The following is a 17,297-nucleotide window of genomic DNA, read 5'->3' on the forward strand; positions in this document are numbered from 1 at the left end:
GAAGCTGCCTTAAAATCGATCCCAAACTAGGAGGTCTCACACTCTACATGAGACAGACTTGGCAGGTCTGTGGTGTTGGTACAGGGCTGTCAAGCTGTGACAATCTGAACGAGGGAGATGGTGAGATTTTAAATGGCTCACTGAAACCGTGTGCCAAAAGGAAAAAAAAAAATCACAAAATGGGAGAGATTTTAAAAATCTGCCTTGACATAAATCCAAAGGCAGGGAGTTTATCCTTCCCAAATAAGCGAAACATTATCTATTTGCTGCTCTGTGCTTGATTTTTTTGAATGGGGAATGCATTATTTCCCTTCCCCCGGAAATTTTAACTTGCACGCAACATACAAGGAGCCTTGAACCACACCGAAGGGGGGGGAGATTCAATGTTCCTTAAACGGACAGGAGGGGGGAGCTCAGTGTCCCCTGAAATGTACACAAGAAGGCTGGAGCCACGTCTCCTGAAACACACAAGGCGGGCAGGTCAATGATCTTTGAAACGCACAGGGAGTGGGGAGCTCCATGTCCCTTGGAGGGCACAAGGAGGAGAGCGTTTGGTAGCGGCAGGCAGAGAGGCAGGGACCTAACAGCCTCTCTCTCCTCCTCTCCCCCGCCCCGGCCGGCGCAGGGTTAAGGGCTCCCCCCGCCACCCCGCCTCACCTCGGTGTCATTATTCAGGTTCCACAGATCCAAGCGCCCCATCCCGTCCACACAGGCAAAGAGCGCGGGATGCACTGGTGACCACATGACATCGTAGACATAGTCTGCATTGTCTTCAAAGGAGTAGAGCGGCTTGTTGTGCTGTAAAGCAGAGAGAAGCATGAAGACTTCGTGGCGCTAGTGCTGCCTCGGGCTGTCTGGCGAGTCTAATTAAAAACTTTGCACATTTACCAAGTGTCATAAAACTTCCCCAGATGAAAGGTCCTTGCAGAAGGTGGGACTGGAGCTTTAATGGGGCAACAACTGTCCAGTGGCATAAATAAAATACAGTGGGACGGGAGGCGGGGGGGGGGGGGCAAAGGGGTGATTGGGTGGGGAGCTGCTGAGCAGGCTCAAATAGAGCTCGAGACACTCCACACAGGTACGCAGCCCGGCTGCCCCTTAGCTCCCGGGCCTATTTTGGGACGCGGGGGGGAGTCCAAGCGAGGGAGCGCTTTGCATGTTGCTCACACAAAAAGATCAGGTTTGTGGGCTGACCTGATAAGGATCACGAGATTCCCAGGGAGCAGCCGCCCACAGGGGCTCCTTGCTTGGAAGGCAGCGACTGCCACCTAGCGGCGCGTGCATTGTTGCCGCGGCCAATTAGCAGCCTTTGCTATTTCCCAGTTGCGCCGCGGAAGACAGACAAGGGGCATTGCTAAGGGGAGCGACCGACTCCCGGATGACGCGATAGCAAAGGGGTTGCCTCGCTGAATTCATTGTCTGCTGCTTCATGGGGTCATTTCGACGGCTTATACTTGCTCTCCCTCTGAGAGTGCCTCCTCTTCTTTCCCAGGTGATTCTGATTAGTTTAGTGACAGCTGGATATTCCCAAACTGGTTACAATTCAATTTTAAAATGGGGGGAAGGCGAAGCAGGGAGACTGTAGTTGCCACATAAATTAAGTGGTGCAGATCTTATTTGAAGCGAACATTGTCATTTCAAAACACCTTAGAAGTCAGAGGCAAGTTTGCAAGTACACCAGAAATAAAATGTAATTGGACATAATGAATTATTCATCGCATCTGGCTTCTCTTATTCTAATTTTTGCATAATGGTTTCACTAATCCCTGATCAATTAATGTAAAATGAAATTTAAATGATAATGAAAACTCCAGAGATAAGAGAAATTAAGTATTCTCAGAGTCTGTGACAGAAATCTAAACAATGGGATTTTTAAAGAAACGTCTTCTACATCCACTCAGCTGTCTGTAAGAGCTCTTTGGGTTTGGTTTAATGCCTTTGCAAGCAGGGTATGATGGAGATCTGAAGAAAGAGAACATAAGAATTCAAAGTTATGATTCTACCCTACACTTGTAAAGGGACTTTAGTATCAGGTAAAGTATTACACAGAAGACCCTTAGAGAAACAGGGTGGGTGAGGTAGTATCTTTTATTTGACCAACTTCTCTGTTGGTAAGAAAGACAAGCTTTGAAGTGTAGGTAGAGCTCTTCTTCAGGCTTGAAAGCTTGTCTCTCTCACCAACAGAAGTTAGTCCAGTAAAATATATTACCCCACCCGCCTTGTCTCTCTGATATCCTGGGACCCATTGGGCTACAACAACACTACATACAGAAGACCTTTGTAAGCCTATTTTTACACTAGTTTTAAATATTTGGGGTTTCTCAGGAAGGTCACTGCAGAATACACCCTGTCCTGATAGTAAAACAAGGGAAAGAAAACATAAATTAATGCTGAGAACACATGAAATAGCTCATGCAGTTGTAATTATTTGCTAATAAGCTATTGATAACTAACCAATTTGCATATAAAATTGTGGAATTTAAGGACCTGATCCAAAGCCTACTGCAATGGAAGTCCTTCTATTGGCTTTGGATCAGGTTCTAGAAAAATACCTTCAAATTAAAAATAATATTTTTAATTAACAGTTTCTTACCTGCATTATTAATATCACCATTATTTCTAAAAGTGAAGGAACTGAATTTTTACTTATTATGCTGTTTCTTTTTGCATTTTATTAATTTTTGTCAATAAAAATAGAATGGTCAGCTTCAACTCTACTTAGAGGTTACTTCTTGTTTGTTTCATTTTCCGTCATCCTGCATTACACACTGCTGCAGTGTTTAGGTTTTATATATTATATACGTATGTATGTATGTATGTATATATTCCTCCACGGTGTCTGTGAGTGTACACACAAAACACACACACACACACACACTGCCAAGGAATGTATGTGTTTTCATTGCAATATAAAAAGAATTAATGAAAACATTCTATTCAGCATAGGTTTTATAACAGTATATTTGCAGCTTTAATTACATGACAGTGTCTTTTTAAAACACAAAGGCATTGGACACTACTTATAGGCCTGCTTTAACTCTGTTTGAGTCAATGGAAGTTTAGCCACTGACTTTCAGTGGAAGCAGGATCAAGTGTTCACATTTGGCCTTATACTTTTTTATTTCATAAATGTAACAAATATTTTGTTTTATTTTTAAAATGTAAACCACTGACAATAAAATGCAGTTAGAGCTCAAGATGAGGAATTACCTCAGTTTGATGTGTACTCTTTCTAAAAAGTTTAAATATTGTCTTCTGGAGTCTTAGTGTTGCAAAAACAAAAACAAAAATAGCAAGAGCAAATTCTTTCCCAAATAAGGAAAAGCACATGAATGGATCCATTGAAGTGTAAATGGGAAGACATGCATGCTTAAAATTAAGCACATGTGTGTTTGCAGAACTGGGGGCTAAGTGATGATCAGGGTTTTGAGGAGACAGAAGTATTGTAAAAGATACTTGGGAGCTAATATCTTCAGCTGAAAGCCCGCAAATAGAATTCAGAGCAGGTCACACAACTCCACAATGTCTACAAAACACATACACAGAGCATGCAGTATTTTATATTTTCATTGTAAATTGTGCTGTGTGTTTCAAAGATTTCAGACATAAAAGTTTGCTGGAGAAAACTTAACAGTACTATAAAATAGAGTGTTTAAAGGAAACAAAGTCCACCCAATTGCTGATAGGCAAATATTTTTCTCATGCACAGAAAATACACTACAAATACAGTACTATGGACCATAAATGTCACAAAATGCCATGTGATTAAGAGGCACAAAATCTATCCACAGTAGATTGCAATCAACGTTTCATTTTTAAGAAATACTGAAATTGGATTTATTCTGTCATTCACTTTTTATGGCCTTTTAGCTCCAGCAATATATTTACCAAATAATGACTAGCATGATCCAGAGGATAAGGTACTGAAAAGAGAGCAGGAGACCTGCGTTCTATTCTTGACTCTGACTACTGGGTGACCTTTGGCAAGTCACTTCACCCTATATGGCTCAATTTTTCTAACTGTTAAGTGGGATTAATGATACCTACCTTCCTTTGTACAGTGCTTTGAGATTGATGGATGAAAAGCACTGTCTAAGTACTAAGCATTATCATTACCATGATAGTGAAGATCTAAACATGCAAAACGGAAGTCAGGGCTAAAATCTGGACAGCCAGAATAATGTGCATTTAAGAAGCATCCAAACCATTCAGAAAATGAGACTCATATTAATGAATTTGAATGTGGGTCTGCATGGGACAGGGAGATAAGCAATACCACCTGCTCAAATAGCCAAGGTAGCCTGGTTAACCAATCACTAGCTTATTATTGGAAAACATGTTATGGGAATGTAAGTCTGTGAACTGCATCCCTTCGTTTGAGAAGAAATAAATACTGGGCAACCTTTCTACACAAGCCACCAGTAAGGCCCATGCTTAATTTTACGCACTCTGAGTAGTTCTATTGACCTGAGTGGAACTACTCATAGTGCACAAGTGCAGGACTGGGGCCTCAGACTTTACTGTAAACCCACTAACTAAGGGCCCAGGCCTGTCAACTCTTAGTCATGTGAGTAGTCCTTACTCCTATGAACATGCATTTGCAAGATCGCATTTATCACTACAAACCAGTTCTTCTAGGAACTGTTAAAATGTAAGTCCATGTAAAGTTTATTTTAACACCATTTTAAATTGCTTGAACTTCTGACTTACAAGCTGTAAACCTACCATATGGCTAATGTTATGAAACAACTGGAATTGAAACTTGATGAGCTTGCATTCTTAAGTTTCAGCCCCCATTATCATTCTTACATACAGAACAAATAGATGAAAGCAATGTCTTGAGCCAAATCCACTTATTTTTGAAAAAGGCAATTTTGGGTGAAATTCTGACTCTGCTGAAGTCAATGGGAGTTTTGCCATTGATTTCAAGAGGACCGGGATTTCAGTATGCCTTTGCTATACTGGCAGATTGTTTCTCGTTGGCCAATTGCACTTGGGCCATGTTTCTTCAAAACTGCTGAATTCATCAGCTAAGCTTTAGTGGGGGTTTTCAACCTTTTATTTTTAAAAGCATCCTTTTATTAAGTCGGCACTTTTCCATATGCCTACTACACTATGCATTTTTGCCACTGATTTATTTTAAAGGACTTTTTTTCTCAAACAATTTTTCTTGCAGCTCTTACCTATATGTAAATGACTCATTACAATATTATATCAAATGATAAATTTGAATCTCATTATTCAAAAAAGTTCATCCTTATCTTGTTACTACAGAAATCAGCACATAGCTCCACCGATCATACCTGTTTTATTCTGCATCACGGAAGGTCCCATGACTGTGCCTTAACTGCATCGCAGACTGATTTACAATTTACTCAGTTCATCATCCTGCCTGCGGAAATGTTTTTGTTCTTTCAGAGAAAGGCTCTGGGACATACTGGCAGCTATTGGCCAGAGTTGGCTTTATCTAGCTGACATTACGAAGAATATGGCTTAGTGCATTCTTTGTTTAGCGGAGAATCCTTCCCCATCTCCCTCGCATACAGAGGGCCCTCTCACAATGGAACCAGTATGCTCACTGAAGGGGGGGGGAGAGCAGGATTTGAGGAGGTGTAGGGAGGGACCTTTCTTGGATACTGTTGCATGAGCGAGGGTGCTCAGGGGATGGAGCCAGAGGGGCCAGCACTCTGAGGAACTTGTCTTCTGACTCCCACAATGTGGGAGCACCAAAGAGTACTCTGGCTGCCTCAGCAAAACAACCACCACATTCTGTTCAGAATATCTGAAGGAGAATTAAGAACATCTAATCTGGCATCCTATTCTCATATCAACAGTTAAGGAGCTAACATCCACCTTAGATCATCTGCTGGTAGAGAGGGTGGAGTAATGATGTAGGAATGGAGACTGAGACCCAATGAGATACTCAGAAAAAAGCGGAGGACTGTGTAAAAGCACCTCACTGACAGCTAGACAGGAGAGGAATCAGAGCTTTTCAACTAAATCTTGAGCCAATGCCCATTGAAATCTTTCATTGGATCAGGCCCCAAGTTGTTAAGGAAAGGACTATAGCCTGGGCTGCCTGTAACCTGTGCACTCCAAACGCCAAGAATAAAGCCTTGAGGAGGAATATTTTGCTTAGGGAAATATGTTGCTATTGCTGTTTGATTAGGTGGCTCACTCACTCCCACATCTGACTTAGAAACACAGAAGGTCTTGGATTTCCTACCGCCACCATTCTGTCCCCCTTTTCTCTGCCTCCTCTTCTCCTCTTTTGCCAACAGATAAACTACTAGGCCTTGTAGTAAGCCTCTCCTCTTCTATGGTGATGGTTATGGCTATGCTCCTCCACTTCTGCAACTATTGCCCGAGTCATTCTGCAGCACCCCCACCATCTTGCTCCTCTTCCTGCTCTGTGCTGTGGATAATAGGCAATGATGATGGAGTGGGGAAATGAGGCAGGGATGCAGGATCTAATGGATGCAGTTACAAAGGATCATGACCACAGTTATTACAACACCATGGGTATCACTGGAAAGAGGAAGGAACATTCGCGATCAGGCCCCTCAAAGCCCAGTTGTTCTTTCTGAAAAATAGAAAATACAATCTCATCACAGGGTGGCCAGTCTGGTATCACACTTGTGCTCGGGGAATTATTATGCCTTCTCAGCAGCCCTGTTGTTTCATTCTCAACATGCCACTTGCTAGAATCTGCACTCTGGAGGGTGGGGAATATTGACAAATCTCTAATGTGGCCAAACAGCAGTTTACACTGAGCCATCAGGATTAGTCTTTGTGGCTGGTAGGATCAAGAGGTCTGCAGAGTTTTTCTGGGTGAGCAACTGCAAACTCAGAGTTTAATTATTACTGAAGAGAACCCCATCTTGTAGGATTCTGAACACATTTCCTTTCCTTCTAATAACAAAATATTTCAAAGAGCACAACTGGGGTTGCTGTATTTAACAAGGTAGAAGATGGAGGGAAAATTTTGTTGATTAGGTACATTACAAATTTTTTATTTTTTTTAATATAGTCTTAATTATTCTGAAATACTTCATAGTTGCAGCCTGATTCTGCACCACTGTAGTCAATGAGAGTTTTGCTGTTGACTTCAATGGGATTGGGACTTAATTTTGTGTCAGTTGATGAATCCCTAACACTAACTTCTGCTCTCAATATGTGCATGAAGCTTCCACTGATTACAACAGAATTTACACAAGTGCATTCTCAGGCAGAATTTGGCCCTTTTGGTTTAACACACCAGCCCCACCTCTCACAATATTCCTATTTTATTTTCTTACATGGAGATTTGTTCACAAGATGCTTCATAAGCAAGAAGAAACAGGGTTTGGAATATGCCTATCTGCTGAAGCACATTTTCCTGTCGCTATTTAAAATACAGTTACAACGAAAACCAAAATCATGAGAAACACTTAATGTGAAAAATTCAAGGCTGCCTTGAAACCACCTGACTTCACTTTGGTTTTGCTCCTTAAAATTACCTAGAAAATACCATAATCTTCTTTTCGTATGGCTGGATGAGAGCCAGACCTCTGGCTCCAGAGGTAAAGGGCAAAAACTAAAAATCCTGTCTGAACAGGCAGCTCCACCCTCTTCCCCAAGTCAGTTTGGCTTTTTGACAAAAAGCGAGCTCTGAAGCAAAATCATTCATTGCTTTGGTCTTGGACAAAATTCAAATTCCTGAACTCACATGGCAAACAGAACATTTCCATGAAATCCAGCATGATAATGTTATCATCTTTTGTTTTAATCTGTAATCTGATTCAGTGAGCATATGCAGTGATTAGCAGTTTTAATTACTTCTGTTAAAGAGATGAAGTCTTAAATAGAAATATACTTCTTAGGGGCAGATTAAGGAAGGATTCTTAGTGCCACTGGATCTCAGTTGGCAATCTAGGGGATGTGATGTAGCTGTCCATCCATGAAAAAATAAGGTCAAATTTGCCACTGGGCTAAGTGGACACAACTCCACTGTAATCTGTGGGAGACTGGAGGATGGTCAAGGAGTCCATTCAGAGAGAGAATGGGGACAAAGTTTTTTGGGGTACGTAAGTTCAGAGTCCAAGAGGGCTGGAAGGAGTATGTGCAAGACAAAAGGAAGCAACATTTTGTGGGGAGCATCAAAGTTTCAGTGGATTCAGGTCACTTAGGTATGGTCTATACTTTAAAAGGTTGCCAGAATAGCGAAAGTTATACCTTCTAGTGGAGACACAGCTTATACTGGCAAGAGTGCTTTTGTTCTTGTGTCTACACTAAGGCTTTTGCTGGTATAGAAATGATGTAAAAAAATACATCACCCTCCTAACTGACATTATATACTGGTAAAAGGTTGAAATGTAGACCTGTCTCACCCCACCCCTCTTTCTGCTGTGAGATATACTCCAAGATAAAGATTTTTTTTTTTTACAATTAGTAAAAGTTATGAATTACAGACCTGAGCATGCAATCCTCACTCACCCAAATAGTTCCAGTGGCCCTAATCCTTATGTCAGGCCCAGGGGCACTTAGTGTAGGCACAAGGGGGGGGGGGGGGAGTGCAAAGGTGTCTTTATAACACCTCTGCATTTCCTCAGTCCATGAAGCTGTCTGGGGATGAACTGGTTGTAGGCACAAGTTAGAGCAGTCCCTGGGCTATAACCTACAGCTGCCTTCGAACACCCTCAAGAGCCATACTGGTAGTCATGGCTTGCTGACGCACAGTGTGCCCCAGCCACGCTTCCTTCCCCAGCACAACTTCTTGTGCCGAGGGCTAATAAATGGAGGTAAAATAGAGCCCACTATACTAGCTTTCCACCTCTCAGGGATTTCCCTTTGAAAGAGGAATCCTCAGCAGGCCACCTAGGCCATTTTCAAGGAATCTTTGCAACACTTGAGCTTTGCAAAGCAACCTACTGGGGCTGAGGATGATGTTTATTGATCCTAATGGGTCAATGCATGAGTGAGGATTTCAGGATTAGTCCCTAAGGATATGAGTTAGTGCCAGTAATAGCATAAGTAATCAGATGGGTTTCTCACACAGCTCTGCCAATACTTGGTTGTGTGGACTTGTGTGGACTCAACTTGGTTGTGCGGACCATCAAGGCCCCCGCTGAATTAACTGCTTTTCCTGTTTTAAATTAAAGATCTGTCCACTTCTAGAACAGAAATTACAAACTGTTGTGGTTTTGTGATATGGACAAATGTCCTCTAAGGATAGGAGGAGCCCTCCCAACTCAGTTTCAATGCCCCTACCTAATGCCACAGAGCCTGAACCAGAGTTTCCAGAGCTGAAAGGCTGGTGTGCTTACCTGCTGTGCGAGTTCCGGTAGCTCCATGAAAAAGCATGAAAGCAATAGCTTTGGTGAGAAGGCACATGCAGGGAAAATGAGATATTAATTATTAAAGCAGAAGGTGAGTATCCCATTGGAGTATTCAGTTCCAGGCAATTTATGGTCTAGGAAATTATTAGAAATTAAAATAAAAAAGGAAAAAAATGATGCAGTGGAGTAAGTTCTACGTACTGTACCATTAGTACCAACCTGTATTCTGTTTGACTGAGAAAAGGAGCCTTTTTGCTTAATAGAATGTCAAGTACAATTGTTTTCATAGATTCATAGATTATATGGCCAGAAAGGACCATTGTGATCATCCAGTCTGACCTGCGGAATACAGGCCATAGGACTTCCTGAATTAACACCTGTTTGAACTAGTGTTTATGTTGTAGAAAAACATCTTGCTTTTAAAATTCCCAATGGTGGAGGAACCACCACCTCTCTTGATACGTTGTTCCCATGGTTTTGTTACGTTTATTGTACTTTTATCACAAATAGTATTTACTTTTTTCTGTACTTGTATCAGTAAATGTGAGTTAGTCGATAAGAAATATAAGGCGCTGACACTGACTACCCTTTGTTTAATTGGTATTATACTAGATCAAATCAATGTCAACTAATCAGATTTCTAGATCCTTGTCCAATAATCCCTTGATTATCTAGAAAAGTAAAAATTAAAACTATTACAAATCTGTGTACTAGTAAACTTAAAAATATGGACATTTTATGAATAAATTGTTTTCTTATTGACTAACTCACATACTAAGTCGATTTTTCTGATTCATCCTGCTACAGCAATTTCCATCGGAGTACGTTTGTTCTACTGCACAGGTTGTATTGTCATCTTTTTTCTTTTTTTTATGACTATTCAGATTCATTCTTGGCAGGACATAGGCAGCAGCGTAATGCAAGCTTTTCCACATCGCCCTATTGATATGCTTCCAGGAGGGGACCACCTCTCGGTAGGAGACGGCTGTTCAGTCTCCAGGCCAAATTCAAAACTGAGGTAAGTGTGGATTTAAGTTTCAGGCTGGGAAGATGGTGTGAAAGTACAGGTTGGTGTCACTTGCTCCAAGACGTGGAAGGAGGGGTCATATCAGGAAAAGCAACCAAAGGGAGACTATAGGAAGTTGTAAGAAAGCAAATCCCCAGTTGATTGCTTTGCTATTCCCCCGACAGCCACTCACAAAGTGTAAACTACAACAACATCTGGCTACCAAGACTCCGGCCTGAAGCAGAAATATCCCACCTCAGCAGCTTTCCTCCTCAACAGCCATGTGCCTCCCCTAATCTTCCACCAGCTGCCGCTGTCTTCCAATAACTGCCCAGGTCTTTCTGGGCATCTGAGCCACAGTCCATTGTGAAGTTTTTGTATGTAGAGCCCAATCTGAAATGTATAAGTTTGTTCCACTGTTTAAAATGAAGTGTACCATCACAGCCCAGCACAATAGACTGTGGATTGGAGCAGCCGAGGAGAACAAGGGGATAACAGGCAAGCAAAGGGAATTGGAAGGAAGATGTAACACAAGGCATGAAAGGGGGACTGGACAGAAGAGGCTGCAAATGGTGCAAAAGAAGGAAGACAAAACTGCCAGTAGTGTGGGGGTGATCCTGACGGCCTGTCAACTCCACATCTTCTCTCAGTCTAATGATCAGCATTTGCCATTCTGATTAAACATAAGGCAAAGGCGGGGACACAAGTATGGATTGGGAGAATGCTCTAACACATACAACCTCTCTTCTACTCAGCCTCCCCTTCTGGTCATGTGTTAGACAAAGACACAAGTGGAGAACAGTGTACCAACCATAAGCAGCTTCCCCATGCTTCTAGCAGAGTTGAAGGGTAAGAACTGGGAGAGATGGGTGAGACTGGAAAGGGAAGTCAAAATCCAGCTCTTCTTCCAGCCCGTACAGTCTCCCTCCAGTAGCAAGCACAGAAAACTTCCTCAAGTCTGCAGCTAAAGTCTCCTTATGGCAGAATAATGCACTGTCCTGATAAGCCCCAAAAATACAGTCCTGCTTTCTTCTCATGACATAACCCCCACTCTGCACAGCAATTACAGTCAGAATACTAATGATACTTATATTGCATTATTTAACAACACAGCATTTATTAATTATCTAATCAACAGGAGCATTAATGAATTAAACAATTATGCTTAGCCTTTCCAAAGCACTTTACTTCTTCAAGGCACCGTACAGACAATATCTAATTAAGTTCAAGGCTCAGCAGAGCTTTTCCCACTGGCCCCTCCATTTTGACTGTTCTGGATCCCAGGTTCTTACAGGACATGGCATGCTCTCATGCGTCAATGGCAAACCTTCCATTCCCTTCACCGGGAGTCACATGGTGCCACTGATGTCAAAGAGCCAGGAGTGTACATTATTTTTTATCACCCTCCCCCCCGTTCTGGTTCTGTCACTACCTTAACAAAAGACATTTATTCCAGCTACAATATTTCTCTGGGTGCTAACAGAAGCATTAAAAAGGTGATATAATTATTGAATAATTTGATGTGTGATTACTTGGACATTTTACCACTGATACCCACAGAGTCTTCATTTCTCAGCTAGTTGAGGATGTTTTTCTCAGTTATTTGTCTGAACTCTACCTTTCAGTGGATGGAAGAGTATGTTAACTGCTAGGGCAGATTATAAAATGTCACGCCAGATTGTTTTAAGGGAGCCAGTGATTTCAATCTATCAGTCAAACTTGCACTACCCAAGTGCCTTTCCCATAAGCACCCCAGGGTGCTGCACAATGTCAATAGACAATAGAAACACGTAGGTGTCATGTTTCGCTTTGCAATTGGACAGTGACTCTGAAGCTTTAAAAAGAAAGGAATTGAATTTCAGGACCAAGGAGGATAATATGCATGGGATTAAGACAGCATCTGTATGAACAAACAAACTCTGAAGTCTTTGAATGCTGAAAAAGAGTGATCTGACAAATAAGGAGCAAAGGGCAAAAGCAACGTTGAATAAACCGTCGTAAAGCATCATCAGCACTTAATAATTAAAATTAACCCACTGATTTATTGGTAGACAATCAAACTATTTGAAGGGATGAACCAAAGGCCACCAAAGTCATAGATGCCTTTCCAATGACTTTTCAATCGGTTTGGATCAGGCTCTTAAGGGGAACAGTGTGATTTAAAAGGCTTAAATTCTCTCTGCAGAATATTGTACTAACCGCAAACAAGAGAATTAACCAAATGATATGCAAACAAAATATTGCAGTGGTCAAATGAGAAGGAAAAGGAAGTATAGATTGGCATTTCTGCACAGGTCTCGTGTCTCAGTCTGGCTGGATTCCCGAGCAGATTAAAGTTTTAAAAGGTAGCTGCTATAAAAAGCTAGCTGTCTACCATGGGAGCCTTCTCCTGAACAGTGAACCATAAGGTCACCTATTACAGATATGAATTTAGTTCTTTGTTAAATTATTGTATTCAGCAGGATCTGATTCAAACATTTTGGCATTGGATTGGGGATGACGGACTGTGGACCACTATTAGCACTGTTATTTGCTGCGTCCAAAATACTCTACAATAGTGCTATTGCCGTTTTAGACCAGTATTCTAGAATACTGTGGTTTTATTTGTAAAGTGTTCTATAAGACAACCACCTGAGATAAAACGTTGTTTTCATCCCTGGCGTAATTTCATTAAAGTGACTGATGAATGAGGCCCTTATGGACAAATTCAACACTGACTGACCAGTCTGTCAAATATCATGCATCTCACATGACAACCACGTATTTGGTACCCCACAGTGCAGCCTCCCTGAGATGTCACGCTTTCAGTTGAGCTTCAGGAACCCTCTGTAGTTGTGGCTACGAGCCACTAGGGGCAACTGTAGCGACTGCTGAGCAGGCCTCTGGGTGGTCTTTCTGGCTCCCCTCTGGTTGCTCCCCTTATTGGATCTAAGTGAGGAAGGGGCAGTTGGGAAGAGGAGGCAGCAGCAAAACCAAGCAGAAGTGGATGGGGCAGAAGGTGAGGGTCCAACATGGGGACCAGACTCCACTAGACTCCCCAGCTTTAGTCACCCCAGACATTCTCAGACAGCATTTGCCATATCCCCCCATCCAGCTCCCAGTGATCCCCCATCCCCTCGACCCAGAGACACTGGACACCCCCATCCAGGCTCCTACCCAACCATCAGTCACCCCCACCCAGCTACCCCAGCACTGTTCACCATCTACCCCCCCATTCAGCTCCTAGTCATCCCCCATCTCCTCTACCCAGGTACCTGTAGACACCAGACACACCCACTGTGATTCCCACCCATTCCCCAATCAGCCTCACCCAGCCACCTCCAGATACCAATTGACCATATTTCCACCAAGCCCCCAGTTGCCTCCCTCTGGACAGCCACTCCAGGCACTCCCAGCAGCCTTCCACCCAGCCACCAGATATCCCCACCAGATATCCCAACTACCCCTTTAAACAACCTCTATCCATCATCTAGCTACCCCCAGACCCCTCTGGCACCCACCAATCCTCCAGACATGTGCCAGAATGCTTGTTACAGCTGCCAAGTTTTGAGCAGTTCCATATCTCATCCCCATCGCAAGTTGGGACAGGGTCTGTTGACTATAAAATGAAGTTTAGGGTTACATGCAAATTATTTACAATCATACAAATTAAGTTGTTAATTTCCGTAAGATGTCAGACATGGAGCAGTGCAACACATGGCAGCTCTGATCACTGATGTCATTGAAAAGACTCCCATTGTCTACAATGAACATTGGATCAGGCACTGAGATTATATATTTTAACAAACATATATTTAAGCCTTTGCATAAGGAGGGTTCAAATAACTGACAAGTATCGAGGTAGCTCCATTTCTATTTAGAGCATAATGCTGTCACATGACCTGCCTCTAGCCCGTTTTGTAGTTACATTTGCTATGCATCTGTACCATCATTTCCCACTCATGATGCCTTTGAGGAAACATTCTAAGATGCTTCCTGGTTCTGTCAGTTTCCAACACTGGAATATTGTTGGGTGCAGCTCAAGATGTGAGCCAAACAACATCAGCAATTCTTAAAGACATTGCCAAGATTAAAATCAGACATTTCAAAAACAAATCTCTACCTACTCAATGATAAATAACTCAATTTAGATAATTTCATCAGCAAGAATATTAACCTAATTTACCTTTTACCACACACACTCGTTTAGATTTTGTTTTTCATTCAGCTCCCACAACGAAGGTAGCCTGGTCTATTTAATCAGCTTCATATTTTTCCCCTCACTTTAGTTATCCGATATCAAGACAATACTACTGAAGATGGGGTTTGCAGCTGCTTAGTTTCACCAAACTGTATGGCCATTTTTGTTGCGCAAAATAATCTCTCTGTGTGAGGTCTGTACACAATACATACCTGGACATGTACATGTATAGTGTGTATAGATTTTACAACTGATAATAACTACATTAAATCTCCTCAGGGCTTCCTCTAGTCAGAAGGAAAAAAACCCTCCTTCTGTGCCAACACCTTGGTGTACTGTTTGCATATTATTAACCCTAGGAGTCTGGCCTGCATATGGAGTACTGGGTTGGTCACTTTGTGAACTGTAATACAAAACAACACAAACTGTAATCAAAGTCAAAAATATTAGTAGTATATTCTGATTCAGTTTGCAGAAGCGCAGTTCTTTAGTAAGGTGCCAGAAAATGTCAACTTCTGTCAGAGAATCATATTTGTTAGAGATAGAAAGTATTATTCAAGTCATCTACTCCATCACCAGTGATTTCCCCAATGCTGTTCTGGTGACTAACCCTAATTTATATTTTGTCAAGTACCTTTAGATCTATGGCATATTATTCTAATTATTATACGACAGAGTTTATTACAGGTGCAGCTCCATTGGGCCAGGTTCACTGAACTGGATTCGCTGAAGCTGGAACTGGACCATTTATTTCTCAGCACCAACTTGGATGTTCCTGATCCCAGGGGGATTTGCTCAAGGGATGGCAGATGATGTTGTTGAAGATAGACTCCCCCTCTATTCTGCTAGGGGTTGTGGTGGTTCTGCATCCCATCCACAGAGGCTGGGAAGGAGATGGGGTGATCATCTTCTTAGATAATGCCACCACTTTTTGGACTGTGCTGGCCCTTATAGGTCCTCAGTAAACAGTAGGTTAGGGTGGCATTTTGCCATCACAACATCCTCCCCCAATAGACTTTCTTCTGTCAGGGGACGATGCAGAAGTATAGGCAAGGAGAAGCTGCCTACGGAGGATGGCACAGACCTTGGTGTGAATTTAGCTGAGGCAGATATACTAGGGATGAATTTTAGCCACGGAGTCCTCATGCATTGCCATAGCTAAATTACCCCTTCATATGAGACACATTCTTCACCCTCATTTAAAGCTTAAGTTTCAAAGTATTTCTGAGAATGATATGTTCATGTGACAACTCCCCAAATTCATACTGTGCTTCTTTTGCAATGTTTGAACAGTTAACTTGAGCAACAGGGAAAAGGAAAGTATATGAGGGGGAAAGAATGATTAATTAATAATAGCGGATGCAACCTTTTATTGGAATAGATTAGGCCTTGATTATAAGCTGCAAAAATGGGCAATATTTGCCTATAAAAGTTATCTAAGCAAGCCTACCCAGTCCCCTCCCAGATCTCTCACCTTTGTGGTCCACAACTTGACTGTCCAGTCAAATGATGATGTGACAAAGAGATGGGAAAAGTCGATCGGGCCCACTGCCATGTGGCAATTGATCCCCGTGACAGGTCCTTGGTGGCCTTCAAAGATTTCACCAATTCCTGCTTTACTGCAGAAAGAAAATACACACACTAACATTCAGGGACTTTTGAATACTAGGCTTTTTTCTTTATCTTCAAGTTCTTGTCTCACTGTTTCCCTAGTAAACTGTCATGCAATCTGTAAAATTCAGCATCTTTCAGTTCAGGCTTTGTCTCTAGGGACATGCTGCTGTGGGCACAATTCATGCACTGGTGTGGCCAGAACCTCACTTACTGAGACTTCCTTAATCTGCAGAATACATCCATACGTGGCACTTATATACAGTATCAACTATACTGTGCTTTAGAATAATATGAATAATAATAAAGGAAGACTCACAGAGCCAAATAAATCAGAGTGAGCCATTATCATGGGAATTAGCCATTAAAATTTCAAAATGCATAAATAACAAAGACACATCATTAGCAACTTCCTTTCTTTCTAAATATCTGAAATAACCTTCTCATGGCAGCTGGCCAGTTCACCAAGAAGCAAATCCTACTCATATGATTAAGGCAAACAGGATTTGTCGCCAAGTCCTATGGGCTAGTTATTGGTTTGAAAGAAAAGATTTCTATTTCAGAGGAATGTAGAACAGGAAGGGATCTCCTGGGTCCTCATGTCTAGTCCCCTGCTCTAGGAGGCAACTCTGTTATCTAATCCCATTCATAAACTTATCAAGCTCCATTTTTATTACATGAAATGCAGATCACCTGAGGAAAGACCAGAACAGCTATAAAGAAGGAAAAAATGTAAATCTTCATTAGAGAGCGTATGCGTAGTGTGTTACTCATTCTGTTAACAACCAACCCAAATCAACTTACTGCACTGCCTCACCATACAAAGAAAAGAGAATAATAACATCTCCCGTTCGGTCACACCACAAAAGGAACAAACTCATTCAAAATATCACCGGCTCCAACATAGCCGCAAAGTCCATGCAGTCTTATCCCTTCTCAGTAGCACCAGAGTAAATGCAGAGCAGCCAGAAGCAAGGCCAAGAACTCTATTAGAAGGAACCTTTCCAGGCTCTCTCCTCAAACACCCCTATCAGCCATGGCAACATGGCTGAACCAGTAGCTGCATTGCCATTGGCTATCAGCCAGTGGTTGAATTCTGCAATACCTCTGAGGAAGCGCTGATTTACCGCCAGTCTTATTGTGGTCTTTTCTCCAGCCCTCCCTCCTTTTTCCACAGAGCTAA

At 42.1% G+C, this 17,297-nt stretch overlaps 1 protein-coding gene across 4 annotated transcripts in view; it reads right to left on the minus strand.

Annotated features, from left to right (window-relative positions):
• Positions 1 to 17,297, minus strand: part of DYNC1I1 (dynein cytoplasmic 1 intermediate chain 1) — a 243,295-nt gene that overhangs the window by 31,091 nt on the left and 194,907 nt on the right. For all 4 annotated transcript variants that reach the window (XM_077809396.1, XM_077809394.1, XM_077809395.1 and 1 more), the window contains 2 exons: positions 15,978 to 16,122; positions 658 to 798 (listed from right to left, as the gene is read on the minus strand). In XM_077809396.1, coding sequence (XP_077665522.1) covers positions 658 to 798; positions 15,978 to 16,122 — 286 coding nt within the window. The remainder of the gene's footprint in view (positions 1 to 657; positions 799 to 15,977; positions 16,123 to 17,297) is intronic.

This window comes from Eretmochelys imbricata, chromosome 2 (assembly GCF_965152235.1).
Source record: "Eretmochelys imbricata isolate rEreImb1 chromosome 2, rEreImb1.hap1, whole genome shotgun sequence".
NCBI classification, from domain to species: Eukaryota; Metazoa; Chordata; order Testudines; family Cheloniidae; genus Eretmochelys; species Eretmochelys imbricata.